Source organism: Mobula birostris, chromosome 10, assembly GCF_030028105.1.
Source record: "Mobula birostris isolate sMobBir1 chromosome 10, sMobBir1.hap1, whole genome shotgun sequence".
NCBI lineage: Eukaryota > Metazoa > Chordata > Chondrichthyes > Myliobatiformes > Myliobatidae > Mobula > Mobula birostris.
The window spans coordinates 54,178,461-54,196,084 of record NC_092379.1 but is presented as its reverse complement, the minus strand read 5'-3'; the positions used below and the strand labels follow the sequence as shown (position 1 = coordinate 54,196,084).

Below are 17,624 nucleotides of genomic sequence, written 5' to 3'. Positions count from 1 at the left end.
CTGTGAACACTGATACACTTCCCGGGACCCCCTGTAAACACTGATACACTCCGAGAGACCCCCTGTAAACACTGATACACTCCCCGGGACCTCTGTGAACACCAACATGCTACCTGGGACCCCCTGTGAACACTGTAACACTGTCCGGGACCCGTTGTGAACACTGATACACTACCTGGGACCCCCTGTGAACACTGTAACACTCCCCGGGACCCACTGTGAACACTGATACACTCCCTGGGCCCCCCTGTGAACACTGACTCACTACCCAGGTCCCCCTGTAAAGACTGACATGCTACCCGGGACCCCTGTGAATACCAACACACTCCCCTAGGACCGCCTGTGAACACTGACACATTCCCCGGGACAACTGTAAACACGGATACACTCCACGGGACCCCTGTCAACACAGACACACTCCCCAGGACCCCTGTGAACACTGTCTCACTCCCCGGGATCCCCTGTGAACACTGACTCACACCCTGGGACCCCCTGTGAACACTGACTCACTCCCCAAGTCCCCCTGTAAACACTGATACACTCCCCGAATCCGTTGTGAACACTGATACACTCCCCGGGCCCCCCTGTAAACACTGATACACTCCCCGGGACTCCCTGTGAACACTGATACACTCCCCGGGCCCCCCTGTAAACACTGATACACTCCCCGGGAACCCCTGTAAACACTGATACACTCCCCGGGAACCCCTGTAAACACTGATACACTCCCCGGGAACCCCTGTAAACACTGATACACTCCCCGGGCCCCCCTGTGAACACTGATACACTCCCCGGGCCCCCCTGTAAACACTGATACACTCCCCGGGAATCCCTGTGAACACTGATACACTCCCCGGGCCCCCCTGTAAACACTGATACACTCCCCGGGAACCCCTGTAAACACTGATACACTCCCCGGGCCCCCCTGTGAACACTGATACACTCCCCGGGCCCCTCTGTGAACACTGATACACTCCCTGGGCCCCCCTGTGAACACTGTCTCACTCCCCAGGACCCCCTGTAAACACTGATACACTCCGAGGGACCCCCTGTAAACACTGATACACTCCCCGGGACCCCTGTGAACACCAACATGCTACCTGGGACCCCCTGTGAACATTTTAACACTGTCCGGGACCCGCTGTGAACGCTGATACACTCCCCGGGACCCCTGTGAACACCAACATGCTACCTGGGACCCCCTGTGAACATTGTAACACTGTCCGGGACCCGCTGTGAACGCTGATACACTCCCTGGGACCCCCTGTGAACACTTGTACACGCCCCGGGACCACCTGTGAACACTGATACAGTCCCCAGGGCCCCTGCAAATATTGATACACCCCCGGGACCCCTGTAAACACTGAAACATTCCCCGGGACCCCTGTCAACACTGATACACTCCCCAGGACCCCTGTAAACACTGATACACTCCCCAGGACCCCGTGAACACTGACACACTCCCCGGGACCCCCTGTGAACACTGACACACTCCCCGGGACCCCCTGTGAACACTGACACACTCCCCGGAACCCCCTGTGAACACTGACTCACTCCCTGGGACCCCTGTAAACACTGATACACTCCCCGGGACCCCTGTGAACACCAACATGCTACCCGGGACCCCTGTGAGCACTGATACACTCCCCAGGACCCCCTGTAAACACTCATACACTCCCCAGGACCCCCTGTGAACACTGATACACTCCCCGGGACCCCTGTGAACACCAACATGCTACCCGGGACCCCCTGTGAACACAGATACAGTCCTCAGGGCCCCCTGTAAATACTGATACACTCCCCGGGACCCCCTGTGAACACTGATACGCTCCCCGGGACCCTCTGTGAACACTGATACATTCCCTGTGAACACTGATACACAACCTGGGACCCCCCCTAAACACCGACGTACTCCCCGGGACCCCTGTAAATACTGACACCCTACCCCGGATCCCCTGTGCACACTGATACACTCCCCGGTACCCCCTGTGAACACTGATACACTCCCCGGGACCCCCTGTCAACACTGACACACTTCCCGGGACCCCCTGTGAACACCGACACGCTCCCTGGGTCCCCCTGTCAACACTGAGACACTTCCTGGGACCCCCTGTGAACACTGACACGCTCCCAACACCCCCTGTGTACACCGACACACTCCCCAGGACCCCCTGTGAACACTGAGACACTCCCCGGGACCCTCTGTAAACACTGATACACTCTCCAGGACCCCTGTGAACACCAACATGCTACCCGGGACCCCCTGTGAACATAGATACAGTCCCCAGGGCCCCCTGTAAACACTGATACACTCCCCAGGACCCTCTGTAAACACTGATACACTCCCCAGGGCCCCCTGTAAACACTGATACACTCCCCAGGACCCGCTGTGAACACTGATACACTCCCCAGGACCCGCTGTGAACACTGATACACTCCCCGGGACCTGCTGTGAACACTGATACACTCCCCAGGACCCGCTGTGAACACTGATACACTCCCCGGGACCCCTTGTGAACACTGATATACTCCCCGGGACCCCCTGTGAACACTGAAACACTCCCTGGGACTCCCCCTAAACACCGACACACTCCCCGGGATCCCTGTAAACACCGACATACCACATGGGATCCCCTGTGAATACTGACACAGTCTCCGGGATGCTCTGTGAAAACTGACCCACTCCCCGACATCGCTGTAAACACTGCTAGACTCCCCGGGACTCCCTGTGAACACTGATACACTCCCCAGGACCCCCTGTGAACACTGATACACTCCCCGGGACCCTCTGTAAACACTGATACACTCTCCAGGACCCCTGTGAACACCAACATGCTACCCGGGACCCCCTGTGAACATAGATACAGTCCCCAGGGCCCCCTGTAAACACTGATACACTCCCCAGGACCCTCTGTAAACACTGATACACTCCCCAGGGCCCCCTGTAAACACTGATACACTCCCCAGGACCCGCTGTGAACACTGATACACTCCCCAGGACCTGCTGTGAACACTGATACACTCCCCGGGACCCGCTGTGAACACTGATACACTCCCCAGGACCCGCTGTGAACACTGATACACTCCCCGGGACCCCTTGTGAACACTGAAACACTCCCTGGGACTCCCCCTAAACACCGACACACTCCCCGGGATCCCTGTAAACACCGACATACCACATGGGATCCCCTGTGAATACTGACACAGTCTCCGGGATGCTCTGTGAAAACTGACCCACTCCCCGACACCGCTGTAAACACTGCTAGACTCCCCGGGACTCCCTGTGAACACTGATACACTCCCCAGGACCCCCTGTGAACACTGATACACTCCCTGTGAACACTGATACACACCCTGGGACTCCCTCTAAACACCAACGTACTTCCCGGGACCCCTGTAAATACCAACATGCTACCCCGGATCCCCCGTGCACTGATATACTCCCCGGGACCCCCTGTGAACACTGATACACTCCCCTGGACCTCCTGTAAACACCGACATGCTACCCGGGACCCCCTGTGAACCACGACACGCTAGCCAGGACCCCCTGTGAATACTGACACGCTCCCAGGACCCCCTGTGTACACCGACACACTACCCGGGACCCCCTGTAAATATAGACATACTACATGGGACCCCTGTGAATAAGAACATGCTCCCGGGGCCCCTTGTGAACACAGACACACTACCCAGGACCTCATGTAAACACTGACACACTACCTGGGACCCCTGTGAATACAGACAGACTCCCTGGGGTCCTTGTGAACACAGACACACTACTCGGGGCCCCTGTGAACACAGCCACACTACTCGGGGCCCCCTGTGAATACAGACACACTACATGGGACCCTTGTGAATACAGACACACTCCCCAGTGTGTCACGCTACATGGAACCCTTGTGAATACAGGCACACTCCCCAGTTTTTTTAAAGAAAGGGGCTTCCCTTCCTCCACTATCAACTCTGCTCTCAAACGCATCTCCCCCATTTCATGTACATCTGCTCTCACTCCATCCTCCCGCCACCCCACTAGGAATAGGGTTCCCCTGGTCCTCACCTACCACCCCACCAGCCTCCGGGTCCAACATATTATTCTCCGTAACTTCCGCCACCTCCAACGGGATCCCACCACTAAGCACATCTTTCCCTCCCCCACCCCTGCATTCCGCAGGGATCGCTCCCTACACAACTCCCTTGTCCATTCGTCCCCCCCATCCCTCCCCACTGATCTCCCTCCTGGCACTTATTCGTGTAAGCGGAACAAGTGCTACACATGCCCTTACACTTCCTCCCTTACCACCATTCAGGGCCCCAAACAGTCCTTCCAGGTGAGGCAACACTTCATCTGTGAGTCGACTGGGGTGATATACTGCGTCCGGTGCTCCCGATGTGGCCTTTTAATATTGGCAAGACCCGACGTAGACTGGGAGACCGCTTTGCTGAACATCTACGCTCTGTCTGCCAGAGAAAGCAGGACCTCCCAGTGGCCACACATTTTAATTCCACATCCCATTCCCATTCTGACATGTCTATCCATGGCCTCCTTTACTGTAAAGATGAAGCCACACTCAGGTTGGAGGAACAACACCTTATATTCCGTCTGGGTAGCCTCCAACCTGATGGCATGAACATCGACTTCTCTAACTTCCGCTAGGCCCCACCTCCCCCTCGTACCCCATCTGTTACTTATTTTTATGCACACATTCTTTCTCTCACTCTCCTTTTTCTCCCTCTGTCCCTCTGAATATACCTCTTGCCCATCCTCTGGGCCCCCCCCCCCATATTTCTTCCCAGACCTTCTGTCCCATGATCCTCTCGTATCCCCTTTTGCCTATCACCTGTCCAGCTCTTGGCTCTATCCCTCCTCCTCCTGTCTTCTCCTATCATTTTGGATCTCCCCCTCCCCCTCCAACTTTCAAATCCTTTACTCACTCTTCCTTCAGTTAGCCCTGACGAAGGGTCTCGGCCTGAAACGTCAACTGCACCTCTTCCTACAGATGCTGCCTGGCCTGCTGCGTTCACCAGCAACTTTGATGTGTGTTGCTTGAATTTCCAGCATCTGCAGAATTCCTGTTGTTTACACTCCCCAGTGTCATGGTCCGGTCCGTGAAGTCCGCATTCTGGTTCATGGTCCAGTCCATCGGCCCTTTCTCTAGGTTTTCCTGTCTACCCTGTTTCTGTTCCTGTTGAGCACTAATTGAGGCAGCTGTTTCTCGTTGGGGCCGGCTGCATAAATACCTCCAGAGCCCAGGGTGTGGCTGCTGGATTGTTCTTGTCCTTACTCCTCGTATCCCTTCTCCTACCTTCTGTTTTCTTGTCTGAAGCCTTGCCTTGTCTGCCGGTAACTCTTGCCTCATCTCGCCTGCAGTCTTGTCCTGGAGCCACCCAGTACCTAGTTCCCTTCCTGTCCCTTGCCTCTGTCGGGTAAGCCAAGCCAGATTGCTGTTATCCTGCGGTGGGTCCTGTTGTTTCCTGTCCCTTGCCTCCATTGGGTGGAGATTCGCGGCCTGCCCAGGAGTACCGCGCCCTGCCCAGGAGGAGCTTCAAGACCCCAAGCCTCAAGCCTCGTCCCAATTCTCTAGTCTCAAGTCTCTGATCTCCAGCCTCGTCTCAAGTCTCAAGCCTTGCCTCAAATCTCAAGACTCCAGCCTCATCCGGCCTGCCAGCCAAGTCACGTCCTTGCCTAGTTCTGGTGTCTGAGCCAGAGGCAAAACCCAGGTTCTGGGTCCTTGTCCAGTCTCTGGCTCAGAGTCCAAGCCCGGGCTCCTAGCTCTCTTGTCCAGTCCTGTTCCGGGTTTCCGGTTTTCGAGTCCATGTCCTAGCCCTCACCCTGTATTCTAGTCCTGTCCCTAGTACTTCAGTGTCTGTGTCTTGCACTTGGGTCCATTCCCAGCCACCACCTTATGACATCCAGGGCCCCTGTGAACTCAGACATACTCCCCGGGGCCCTGTGAATACAGACACACTACCTGGGACCCCTGTGAACACAGACACACTACCCAGGACCCCTGTGAAAATGGACACACTCCCCGGGGTCCCCTGTGCATACAGACACACTCCCCAGGGCCCCTGTGAAAACAGACACACTCCCCAGGGCCCCTGTGAAAACAGACATACTCCCCGGGGCCCCTGTGAAAACAGACATACTCCCCGGGGCCCTGTGAATACAGACACACTTCCTGGGATCCCTGTGAATACAGACACACTCCCCAGGGCCCCTGTGAAAACAGACACACTCCCCGGGGCCCCCTGTGAACACAGACACACTCCCCAGGACCCCCTGTGAATACAGACACACTACCCGGGACCCCCTGTAAACACTGATACACTCCCCGGGACCCCCTGTAAACACTGATAAACTCCCCGGGAACCCCCTGTAAACACTGACACACTACCCAGGACCCCCTGTGAATACAGACACACTACCCGGGATCCCCTGTGAATACAGCCACACTACCCAGGACCGCCTGTAAACACTAACACACTCCCCAGGACCCCATGTAAATACTGACCCCTATAAGTACCGACAGTCCCTGGGACCCCCTGTAAACACTGATAAACTCCCTGGGACCCCATGTAAATATTGACACACTTAGATCCTGCTGAAGGGTTTCGGCCCAAAATGTCAACTGTACTGTTTTCCATAGATTCTGCTTAGCCTGCTGAGTTCCTCCAGCATTTTGTGTGTGACATTCAGTACCATTAGGGAAAGTGGGCAGATGATAGACAGGATGAGAGATAGTCACCCCAAGGCTACAGAAGACAGATTAATGGGTGACTGTCAAGAGAGGGAAGATAGTGCAGAACACCACTGTGGCTGTCCCGCTCTACGGTAATACTCCATTTTGAGGACAGTTGAGGCGGGGAGCTACCTGGGAGAAGCAACAGCGTCTGTGCCTCTGGTGCTGATTCTGGCTCTGTGGCTCAGAAGGGTAGGGAACTGAAGCAGATGGCAGCAGTAATGGGAGTCCCTATAGTTGGGGGGACAGATAGGTGATTCTATGGACACAGGAAAAAAGCACGGATTGTAGTTTGCCTCCCAGGTGTCAGGATCTGCGATGTTTCTGGATGCGTCCACAATATCCTGAAAAGGGAGGGTGAACAGCCAGAACTTGTGGTACATTTTAGTACCAACGACATTGGTAGTAAAAGAGAGGAGGTTCTGAAAATAGAATACAGGGAGTCAGGAAGGAAACTGTGAAGCAGGACCTCAAGGGTAGTAATCTCGTGATTGACGCCTGTGCCACGCGACAGTGAGGATAGGAATAGAATAAGGTGACAGATAAATGCATTGCTGAAGGATTGGAGCAGGGGATAGGGATTCAGAATTCTGGATCATTGGGACCTCTTCTGGGCAGATGTGACCTGCACGAAAGGGACAGCTTGCACTTGAAACCGAGAGGGACCAATATCCTTGCGGGCAGATTTGCTAGAGCTGTTGGGAGTGGTCTAAACTAAAATGGCAGGGAGATGGGAACCAGTGTGATAGAGCTGAGGATGAGCCAGCAGGTTTACAAGTAGATGATGGGTATAACATAAATGTAAGGAAGGACAAGCCAATGACTGGGTACAAATGCAGACAGAGTAAAGAGTTAAATTGTACCACAGAGGCAAAATTCAAAAGGGTAAAGAGTGCAGGACTAAGGTGCTGTATTTAAATCCATGTAGCATTCAGAATAAGGTGGATGAACTCGTGACACAATTAGAGATTGCTCAGTATGATGCTGTGGGCATCACTGAATTGTGGCTGAGAGAAGACCATAGTTGGGATCTTAACATCAAAAGAAATACATTATATAGAAAGGATCCACTGGAAGGCATAGGCGGTGGTGTGGATCTGTTGGTAAGAGATGGAATTACATCTTTAGATAAAGGTTACATAGAATCTTTGTGGGTGGAGTTAAGAAACTACAAGGGTAAATAAATCATTATAGGAATGATATATAGGCCTCCAAATAGTAGCCAAGATGTGGGGTTGAGATTGTGAAGGGAGCTGGAAAGGGCATGTAATAAGGGCAATGTCACAATTGTAATGGGACTTCAATATGGAAGGGGATTGGGAAAATCAGATGGTGTTGGATCACCAGAGAGGGAATGTGTTGAATGCCTATGAGATGGCTTTTTAGAGCAGCTTGTGCTTGAGCCTACTCGGGGAGGGGCTATCTTATATTGGGTGTTGTGTAATAATTCAGATTTTATAAGCGACCTTAAGGTAAAGGAACCCTTGGGAAGCAGTAATCATCATATGGTTGAATTCATACTGCAATTTGAGAGGGAGAAGCACAAGTCACACAAATCAGTATTACGCAACACACATAAAGTTGCTGGTGAACGCAGCAGGCCAGGCAACATCTATAGGAAGAGGTACTGTCGATGTTTCGGGCCAAGACCCTTCGTCAGGACTAACTGAAAGAAGAGCTAGTAAGAGATTTGAAAGTGGGAGGGGGAGGGGGAGGGGGAGATCCAAAATGATAGGAGAAGACAGGAGGGGGAGGGATGGAGCCAAGAGCTGGACAGTTGATTGACAAAAGGGATATGAGAGGATCATGGGACGGGAGGCCTAGGGAGAAAGAAAGGGGGAGGGGGGAAGTCCAGAGGATGGGCAATAATGGATAGAGTATGAGGGGGAGGTGGGGCATTAACGGAAGTTAGAGAAGTCAATGTTCATGCCATCAGGTTGGAGGCTATCTAGACGGAATATAAGGTGTTGTTCCTCCAACCTGAGTGTGGCTTCATCTTTACAGTAGAGGAGGCCGTGGACAGACATATCAGAATGGGAATGGGATGGGGAATTAAAATGTGTGGCCACTAGGAGATCCTGCTTTCTCTGGTGGACAGAGCGTAGGTGTTCAGTGAAACGGTCTCCCAATCTGCGTCGGGTCTCGCCAATATATAGAAGGCTGCATCGGGAGCACCGGGTGCAGTATATCACCCCAGCCAGCTCACAGGTGAAGTGGAGACTAACGATAAAGCCAAAGTCATGCGGCTTTTTTAAAGGGAAACTTGGCCTGACATTTCAGTTAGAACTCTTCAAGGAAGTAAAAAGCAGGGTGGACAAAGAGAGGCAGTGGATGTCATTTACTTGGACTTTCAGAAGGCATTCGATAAGGTGCCACACATGAAACTACTTAACAAGATAAAATCCCATGGCGTTACAGGAAAGATACTGGCATGGATAGAGGAATGGCTGGCAGGCCGGAGGCAGCGAGTGGGAGTAAAGGAGGCCTTTTCCAGTTGGTTGCCAGTGACTAGTTGTGTACTTCAGGGGTCAGTATTGGGACTGCTACTTTTCACATTGTTTGTCAATGATTTAGATAATGGAATTGATGGTTTTGTAGCAAAGTTTGCAGATGATACAAGGATAGGTGGAGGAGTAGGTGGTGCTGAGGAAGCAATGTGATTGCAGGAGGACAGCCAAATCGGAAGAATGGGCAAAAAAGTGGCAGATGGAATACAGTGTTGGGAAATGTATGATAACGCATTTTGGTAAAAGGAACTATAGTGCAGACTATTATCTAAATGGGGAGAAGGTTCAAACATCAGAGGTGCAGAGGGAGTTGAGAGTCCTCATTCAAGACTCCCAGAAGGTTAATTTACAGGTTGAGTCTGTGGTAAAGAAGGAAAATGCAATGTTGGCATTTATTTCAAAGGGAATAGAATGTAAAAAAAAAGGAGATAATGCTGAGGCTTTATAAGACTCTAGTCAGGCCACACATGGAGTATTGTCAACAGTTTTGGGACCCATATCTCAGAAAAGATGTGTTGTCATTGGAGAGAGTCCAGAGGAGGTTCACGAGGATGATTCTGGGAATGAAAGGGTTAACATATGAGGAGAGTTTGGCAGCTTTGGGCTTGTTCTTACTGGCATTTAGAAGAATGCATGGGGATCTCATTGAAACCTACTGAATGTTGAAAGGACGAGATAAGATAATATAAAGAATGTAAAAAGAACCTTAAGAAAGAAATTAGAAAAGCTAAAAGAAGATACAAGGCTGCTTTGGCAAGTAAGGTGAAAATAAATCCAAAGGTTTTCTACAGTTATGTTAATAGCAAAAGGATAGTGAAGGATAAAATTGGTCCCTTAGAGAATCAGAGTGAACTGCTATGTGCGGAGCCAAAAGAGATGGGGGAGATTTTGAGCAATTTCTTTTCTTCGGTATTCACTAAGGAGAAGGATATTGAACTGTGTAAAGTAAAGGAAACAAGAAGGGTATTTATGGAAAGTATGACAATTAAAGAAGAGGAAGTACTGGCGCTTTTAAGGAATATAAAAGTGGATAAGTCTCTGGGTCCGGACAAGATATTCCCTAGGACCTTGAGGGAAGTTAATGTGGAAATAGCAGGGGCTCTGACAGAAATATTTCAAATATCATTAGAAACGGGGATAGTGCCAGAGGATTGGTGTATTGCTCATGTGGTTCCATCGTTTAAAAAGGGTTCTAGGAGTAAACCTAGCAATTATCGACCTGTGAGTTTGACATCAACGGTGGGTAAATCGATGGAAAGTATTCTTAGAGATGGCATATATAATCATCTGGATAGACAGGGTCTGATTAGCAACAGTCAACATGAATTTGTGCGTGGAAGGTCATGTTTGACAAATCTTATTGAATTTTTTGATGAGGTTACTAAGAAAGTTGACGAGGGTAAAGTGGTGGATGTTGTCTATATGGACTTCAGTAAGGCCTTTGACAAGGTTCCACACGGAAGGTTAGATAGGAAGGTTCAATCGTTAGGCATTAATATCGAAGTAGTAAAATGGATTCAGCAGTGGCTGGATAGGAGACGCCAGAGAGTAGTGGTGGATAACTGTGTGTCAGATTGGAGGACAGTGTGTAGCGGTGTGCCTCAGAGATCTGTACTGGGTCCAATGTTGTTTGTCATATATATTAATGATCTGAATGATGGGGTGGTAAATTGGATCAGTAAGTATGCAGATGATATTAAGATAGGTGGCATTGTGGATAATGAAGTAGGTTTTCAAAGCTTGCAGAGAGATTTAGGCCAGTTAGAAGAGTGGGCTGAAAGATGGCAGATGGAGTTTAATACTGAAAAATGTGAGGTGCTACATTTTGGTAGGACTAATCAAAGTAGGACATACATGGTAAATGGTAGGGCATTGAAGAATGCAGTGGAACAGAGGGATCTAGTAATAATGGTGCATAGTTCCCTGAAGGTGGAATCTCATGTGGATAGGGTGGTGAAGAAAGCTTTTGGTATGCTGGCCTTTATAAATCAGAGCATTGAGTATAGGAGTTGGGATGTAATGTTGAAATTGTACAAGGCATTGGTACGGCCAAATTTGGAGTATTGTGTACAGTTTTGGTCACCGAATTATAGGAAAGATGTCAATAAAATTGAAAGAGTACAGAGGAGGTTTACTAAAATGTTGCCTGGGTTTCATCTCCTAAGTTACAGAGAAAGGTTGAACAAGTTAGGTCTTTATTCTTTGGAGCATAGAAGGTTGAGGGGGGACTTGATAGAGGTGTTTAAAATTATGAGGGGGATTGATAGAGTTGACGTGGATAGGCTTTTTCCATTGAGAATGGGGGAGATTCAAACAAGAGGCCATGAGTTGAGAGTTAAAGGGCAAAAGTTTAGGGGTAACATGAGGGGGAACTTCTTTACTCAGAGAGTGGTAACTGTGTGGAATGAGCTTCCAGCAGAAGTGGTTGATGCAGGTTCGATGTCGTTTAAAGTTAAATTGGATAGATATACGGACAGGAAAGGAATGGAGGGGTATGGGCTGAGTGCAGGTCGGTGGGACTAGGTGAGAGTAAGAGTTTGACATGGACTAGAAGGGCCGAAATGGCCTGTTTCCGTGCTGTAATTGTTATATGGTTATATAAAATGGAAATGGAAGGGATGTGCCCTGTGGCGGGTGTGCCCAGAACCAGGGGACACGGTCTCAAAATTGAGGGGTGACCCTTTAGAACAGAGGTAGGGAGGAATTTTTTTAACCAGAGAGTAGTGAATCTGTGAAATGCTCTGCCACAGACTGTGGAGTCTGTGGGTACATTTAAAGTGAAAATTGATAATTTCCTGATTGATCATGGCAACAAAGGATATGGAGAGGGAGGTATATGGGGTTGAGTGGGATCGGGGATCAGCCATGATGGAATGGTGGAGCAGACTCGATGGGCTGAATGGCCTAATTCTGTTCCTATGTCTTATGGTCTTACTTCCAGGGACTGCCTGTAAATACTGACACAACCCAGGACCCTCTGTAAAGACTGACACACTCTCTGGGACCTCCTGTAAAGACTGACACACACACAGTGGAAAAAAACCGACAGTTCCCTCAAACTATGTAATGTTACAGCTATATAGGACCCCTGGTCAGACCCCACTTGGAGTACTGTGCTCAGTTCTAGTTTCCTCACTACAGAAAAGATGTGGAAACTATAGAAAGGGTGCAGAGGACATTTACAAGGACGTTGCTCGGATTGGGAGCATGTTTTATGAGAATAGGTTGAGTGAACTTGGCCTTCTCTCCTTGGAGCGACAAAGGATGAGAGGTGACCTGATAGAGATGTACAAGATGATGAAAGGCATTGATCGCGTGGATAGTCAGAGGCTTTTTCCCAGGGCTGGAATGGCTAACACGAGAGGGCACAGTTTTAAGGTGCTTGAAAGTAGGTACAGAAGAGATGTCAGGGGTAAGTTTTTTACGCAGAGTGACGAGTACGTGGAATGGGCTGCCGGCGACGGTGATGGAAGCGGATACGATAGGGTCTTTTACATGTACATGGAGCTCAGAAAAATAGAGGGCTATGGGTAAAACTAGGTAATTTCTAAAGTAAGTACTGTACATATTCGGTACAGCATTGTGGGCCGAAGGGCCTGTATTGTGCTGTAGGTTTTCTATGTTTTTAAGTCAGGAGACACGAAATTCCCATTTTATTTGTCGCTTGGAGCCGAGCAACACCCACCCCCTCGCTTTCCGCCAGCACCCAATCTGGTGCCGATCGCCGCTACTCACTTTGGGTCGGAGCCACTTGATCCCGGACTCATCGATTTTGCCGAGAGACGCTTCGTCCGCCGGGAATATGGGGTCTTCAAAGAGCTGGCCATCACGCAGGCACTGGTCGCGGATCCGCTCGAAGTTCTGGCGCCTGAAGTTGAGTGGATTGTCCTGGGACCCGGGTTTGGCCAACTTGTCGACCGGGACCCAAGGCTCAGTAGCGAACCGGGAGTCGGAGTTTCCCATCGCACCGTCGGGACTACGACCGACCAGTTCAGCACTTCCCTTTTATCCATACTCAGTCCTCTAACACATTCTCCTCCCTCCACCCCGCCCCTTCAAATAGTCTCCTCCCTCCCTCCGCGCCCACACACCCTCCTCTCCTCCTCCACCCCTCCCACACACACTCTCTAATCCCCTACCAATCCCACACACTCCTCCCTCCCTCCGCCCCCACACACCTCGTCTCACCATCCACCCCCACACACTCTCTAATCCCCCCCACCACTCCCACACACTTGTCCCTCCCTCCGCCCCTCCCACACACTCTCCTCCTAACCTCCGCCCCACTCACTCCCCTCCCTCCACCCCCTCTCCCACATTCCTCCCTCCTTCTGCACCTCCCACACACTCTCCTCCTTCCACCTCTGTCCCACATATTCTCCTCCCTCCCACAGTCTCCTTCCCCCACTGCTCCCTCCCACCCACTCCCCTTCCTCTCCACCCCTGAAACACATTTTCTTACTTACCTCTGCCCCGTCACACACTTTCCTCCCTCCCTCCACCCCTCCCACACACTCTCCTCCCTCCCTCCATCCCTTCCTCTCACACTCTCATTTCTCCCCCTATCCCTGTCAGATACTCTCAATCTCTCTGTTCACCTCCTTGTTGTCCCTTCGTGTTCTGTCCAGCTCCTTCCTCACCCCCGCCCTTTTCCTTCCTCCCCACTCCTCCTTCCTCTCCCTCTCCCTCCCTTTCCGTTCCGTCCTCTCGCTCATGTCCCACCCAAAGCAATGGCAAGGTTCAACTGTTCATCATGTTCGGCAGTCACCTGTCCTCAGCCATCGCCTTCGTCCACCACCTCAGATCAAGCCCTCATCACCCTCTCCCAGCTAGCAGGATCATTGCTTGTCAGAGATGTTCCCTAATCCCCACCGATCACAGACACCTCCTCTGGTCTCTACATCTGTTCGACATAAAACATGTCAGGTTTCAAACTTTCTTGTGTAAAACAGAGACTCAAAAGGCAAAGTCAGTTTATTATCAAAGAATGTATACGCACCATATACTGCCCTGAGATTCATTTTATTGTAGGCATTCATAGTAGATACAAAAGGAACACAACTGAATCAGTGAAAAACTGAACAGAAAGACTGATAAACAACCAATGTGCAAAAGAAAGGCTTTGCAAATACAAATAAACCAACAAACAGATTAATTAATTAATAATACTGAGAACATGAGTTGTAGAGTCCTTGAAAGAGTGTCCTGTACCTCCTTCTTGATGGTTGAGGTTTAATAACAGTTCCTGAACCTGGTGGTGTGGGCCCTGAGGCTCCTGTACCTTTTTCCTGATGGTTGAGGGGTAATAAGTGTTTCTGTCCTCCCATCATTTTTTCCCTCTTCTTCTATTCTTCTTCAGCCACTTCATTTCATCTATCACTTCTAACTTGTCCCCCTTCCCCTCCCCCCCACCTTTTTATTCTGGCATCTTTCCCCTTCCTTTCCAGTTCTGATGAGGTGTCTTGGTCCGAAATACCAACTGTTCATTCATTTTCAACGACGCTGCTTGACCTGATTTCCTTCAGTATTTTGTGTGTGTTGCTCTGGATTTCCAGGATCTGCAGAATCTCTTGTGTTTTTTTTGTAATTTATTTTTATTGAATTTCATCATCAAACAAACATTTCCAGAAGATGTATTTCAGATACTGTACATATATATCAGGATGCAAAGAGTGGGAATAAACGGGACCTTTTCAGAATGGCAGGCGGTGACTAGTGGGGTACCGCAAGGCTCAGTGCTGGGACCCCAGTTGTTTACAATATATATTAATGACTTGGATGAGGGAATTAAATGCAGCATCTCCAAGTTTGCGGATGACACGAAGCTGGGTGGCAGTGTTAGCTGTGAGGAGGATGCTAAGAGGATGCAGGGTGACTTGGATAGGTTGGGTGAGTGGGCAAATTCATGGCAGATGCAATTTAATGTGGATAAATGTGAAGTTATCCACTTTGGTGGCAAAAATAGGAAAACAGATTATTATCTGAATGGTGGCCGATTAGGAAAAGGGGAGGTGCAACGTGACCTGGGTGTCATTATACACCAGTCATTGAAAGTGGGCATGCAGGTACAGCAGGCGGTGAAAAAGGCGAATGGTATGCTGGCATTTATAGCGAGAGGATTTGAGTACAGGAGCAGGGAGGTACTACTGCAGTTGTACAAGGCCTTGGTGAGACCACACCTGGAATATTGTGTGCAGTTTTGGTCCCCTAATCTGAGGAAAGACATCCTTGCCATAGAGGGAGTACAGAGAAGGTTCACCAGATTGATTCCTGGGATGGCAGGACTTTCATATGAAGAAAGACTGGATGAACTGGGCTTGTACTCGTTGGAATTTAGAAGATTGAGGGGGGATTTGATTGAAACGTATAAGATCCTAAAGGGATTGGACAGGCTAGATGCAGGAAGATTGTTCCCGATGTTGGGGAAGTCCAGAACGAGGGGTCACAGTTTGAGGATAGAGGGGAAGCCTTTTAGGACCGAGATTAGGAAAAACTTCTTCACACAGAGAGTGGTGAATCTGTGGAATTCTCTGCCACAGGAAACAGTTGAGGCCAGTTCATTGGCTATATTTAAGAGGGAGTTAGATATGGCCCTTGTGGCTACGGGGGTCAGGGGGTATGGAGGGAAGGCTGGGGTGGTGTTCTGAGTTGGATGATCAGCCATGATCATAATAAATGGCGGTGCAGGCTCGAAGGGCCGAACGGCCTACTCCTGCACCTATTTTCTATGTTTTCTATGTTTCTATAATCATATTTGTCACAAATCTCCACATAATATTTATCTGAGGTATACACTTATAGAAAGGAGAGGAAAGAAAGAACAATCAAAAGAAGAAAACTATGTACAGAGTAGGGAGTGATTTTTTTTACAACATATTCATTGACTTGTGAGAATAAAATCAGGCAAATGAGGTGTTATGTAGTTAAACCATTTTTTCCAGTATGAATAAAATTGTTCCAACTTATGATGCTGTTATCTTCTCCATTTTGTAAATGTCCATTGTAATTTCCATCCATATATTTAAAGTTGGGCTCTTCTGAGATAACCATTTCCTGGTAAGGGTCTTTTTACCAGCCACCAGCAGTACATTCATTAAATATTTATCTCTTTTCAACTATTCTTGAGGTATATACCCAAAATATATGGTCTTACTCTCTAAGGGTATTTCACATTTAAAGATGTCTTGTAGGGCATTATGTATCCTACTCTAATAGTCTTTGATAACGGGGCATTCCCAGAAAATATGATAATGGTTTGCATTTTGATTTCCACAATTTCTCCAGCAAGCAGGGGAGTTACTATTATAATGGGATTTCTGAGAGGGTGTAATAAAATATCTTATCAAGTTTTTCCACCCGAACTCCCTGCATTTCTGTGAAATTATTCTACTACTGTTGTCTGAATTATATGCTTTTCTAAATAGCTCCATCAGACATGTACTTGCCTTGGTTACATTTTTACATTCTATTAACACACTGTCGATTCTGTAAATACCGGTAAAAGTCTTGTTTTTCTAGTAAGTGTTTTGCTTTGAGCATTTCAAAACTGAACAGTGTTCCTTCTTTCATTATATTGCAAATAGCTGTTATTCCTTTAGCTGTCCAGTCCTTAAATCTAGCATCCAGTTTATTCGGCGTAAAATCCAAGTCATATGCACACCATTTAAGAATTGCAATGTCTCTCTCTAGTTTATATTCTTTTAAAATAGTTTTCCATAGTTTGAGTCCATTTCACCCATGGGTTGTCAATATTATTTATGTAACTTTATAGGTTGTTATCAGCCAAAATTGCCTGTATGGGGATGGAAAGTATCCTCTCCTCAATGTTTTTCCATTGAGCGTCATATAATGGGTTGCACCAGCATATCACGGCTCCCAACTGTGCAGCAAAATAATAATCTCCGAGAGAAGGCCCCATCCCGCCTTTTCCTTGGCTAATTGCAAAGTTTTGAGACGAACCCTAGGCCTTTTACCTTGCCATATATATCTTGATAGCATCTTGTTCCAATCATTGAATTGATTTTGGTTAATCTCTATTGGTAGGGTCTGAAAGAAATATAGTAGTCTGGGCAGTATATTCATTTTAATAGATTCAATCCTTGAACTGAGACCAAAAAAAGGAATTAGGTTCCATCTTGTTATATCTTCCTTAATTTTTTTATATACAGGCTGATAATTGCATTCTGATAATTTTGCCAAATCTTTTAGCATAACGATGCCGAAATATTTGACGGACTCTGTTTTCCATGCCCAAGGATATCTACCTTCAATTTCTCTTGGTGGGCTATAGGTATATGAAAGTAGTTGGGTTTTATCTAGGTTGATCTTGTATCCTGATAATTGGCCATATTGTTCAAAGGATTGCATCAATTTAGGT

At 48.7% G+C, this 17,624-nt stretch overlaps 1 protein-coding gene across 1 annotated transcript in view; it reads right to left on the bottom strand.

The window, feature by feature from the left end:
* The window catches only part of LOC140204044 (calpain-8-like), a 205,112-nt gene extending 191,849 nt beyond the window's left edge, over positions 1-13,263 (bottom strand). Inside the window, exon 1 of the mRNA XM_072270290.1 lies at positions 12,983-13,263. Coding sequence (XP_072126391.1) covers positions 12,983-13,210 — 228 coding nt within the window. The 5' untranslated portion in view covers positions 13,211-13,263. The remainder of the gene's footprint in view (positions 1-12,982) is intronic.
* Between the last annotated feature and the right edge of the window lie 4,361 nt (positions 13,264-17,624).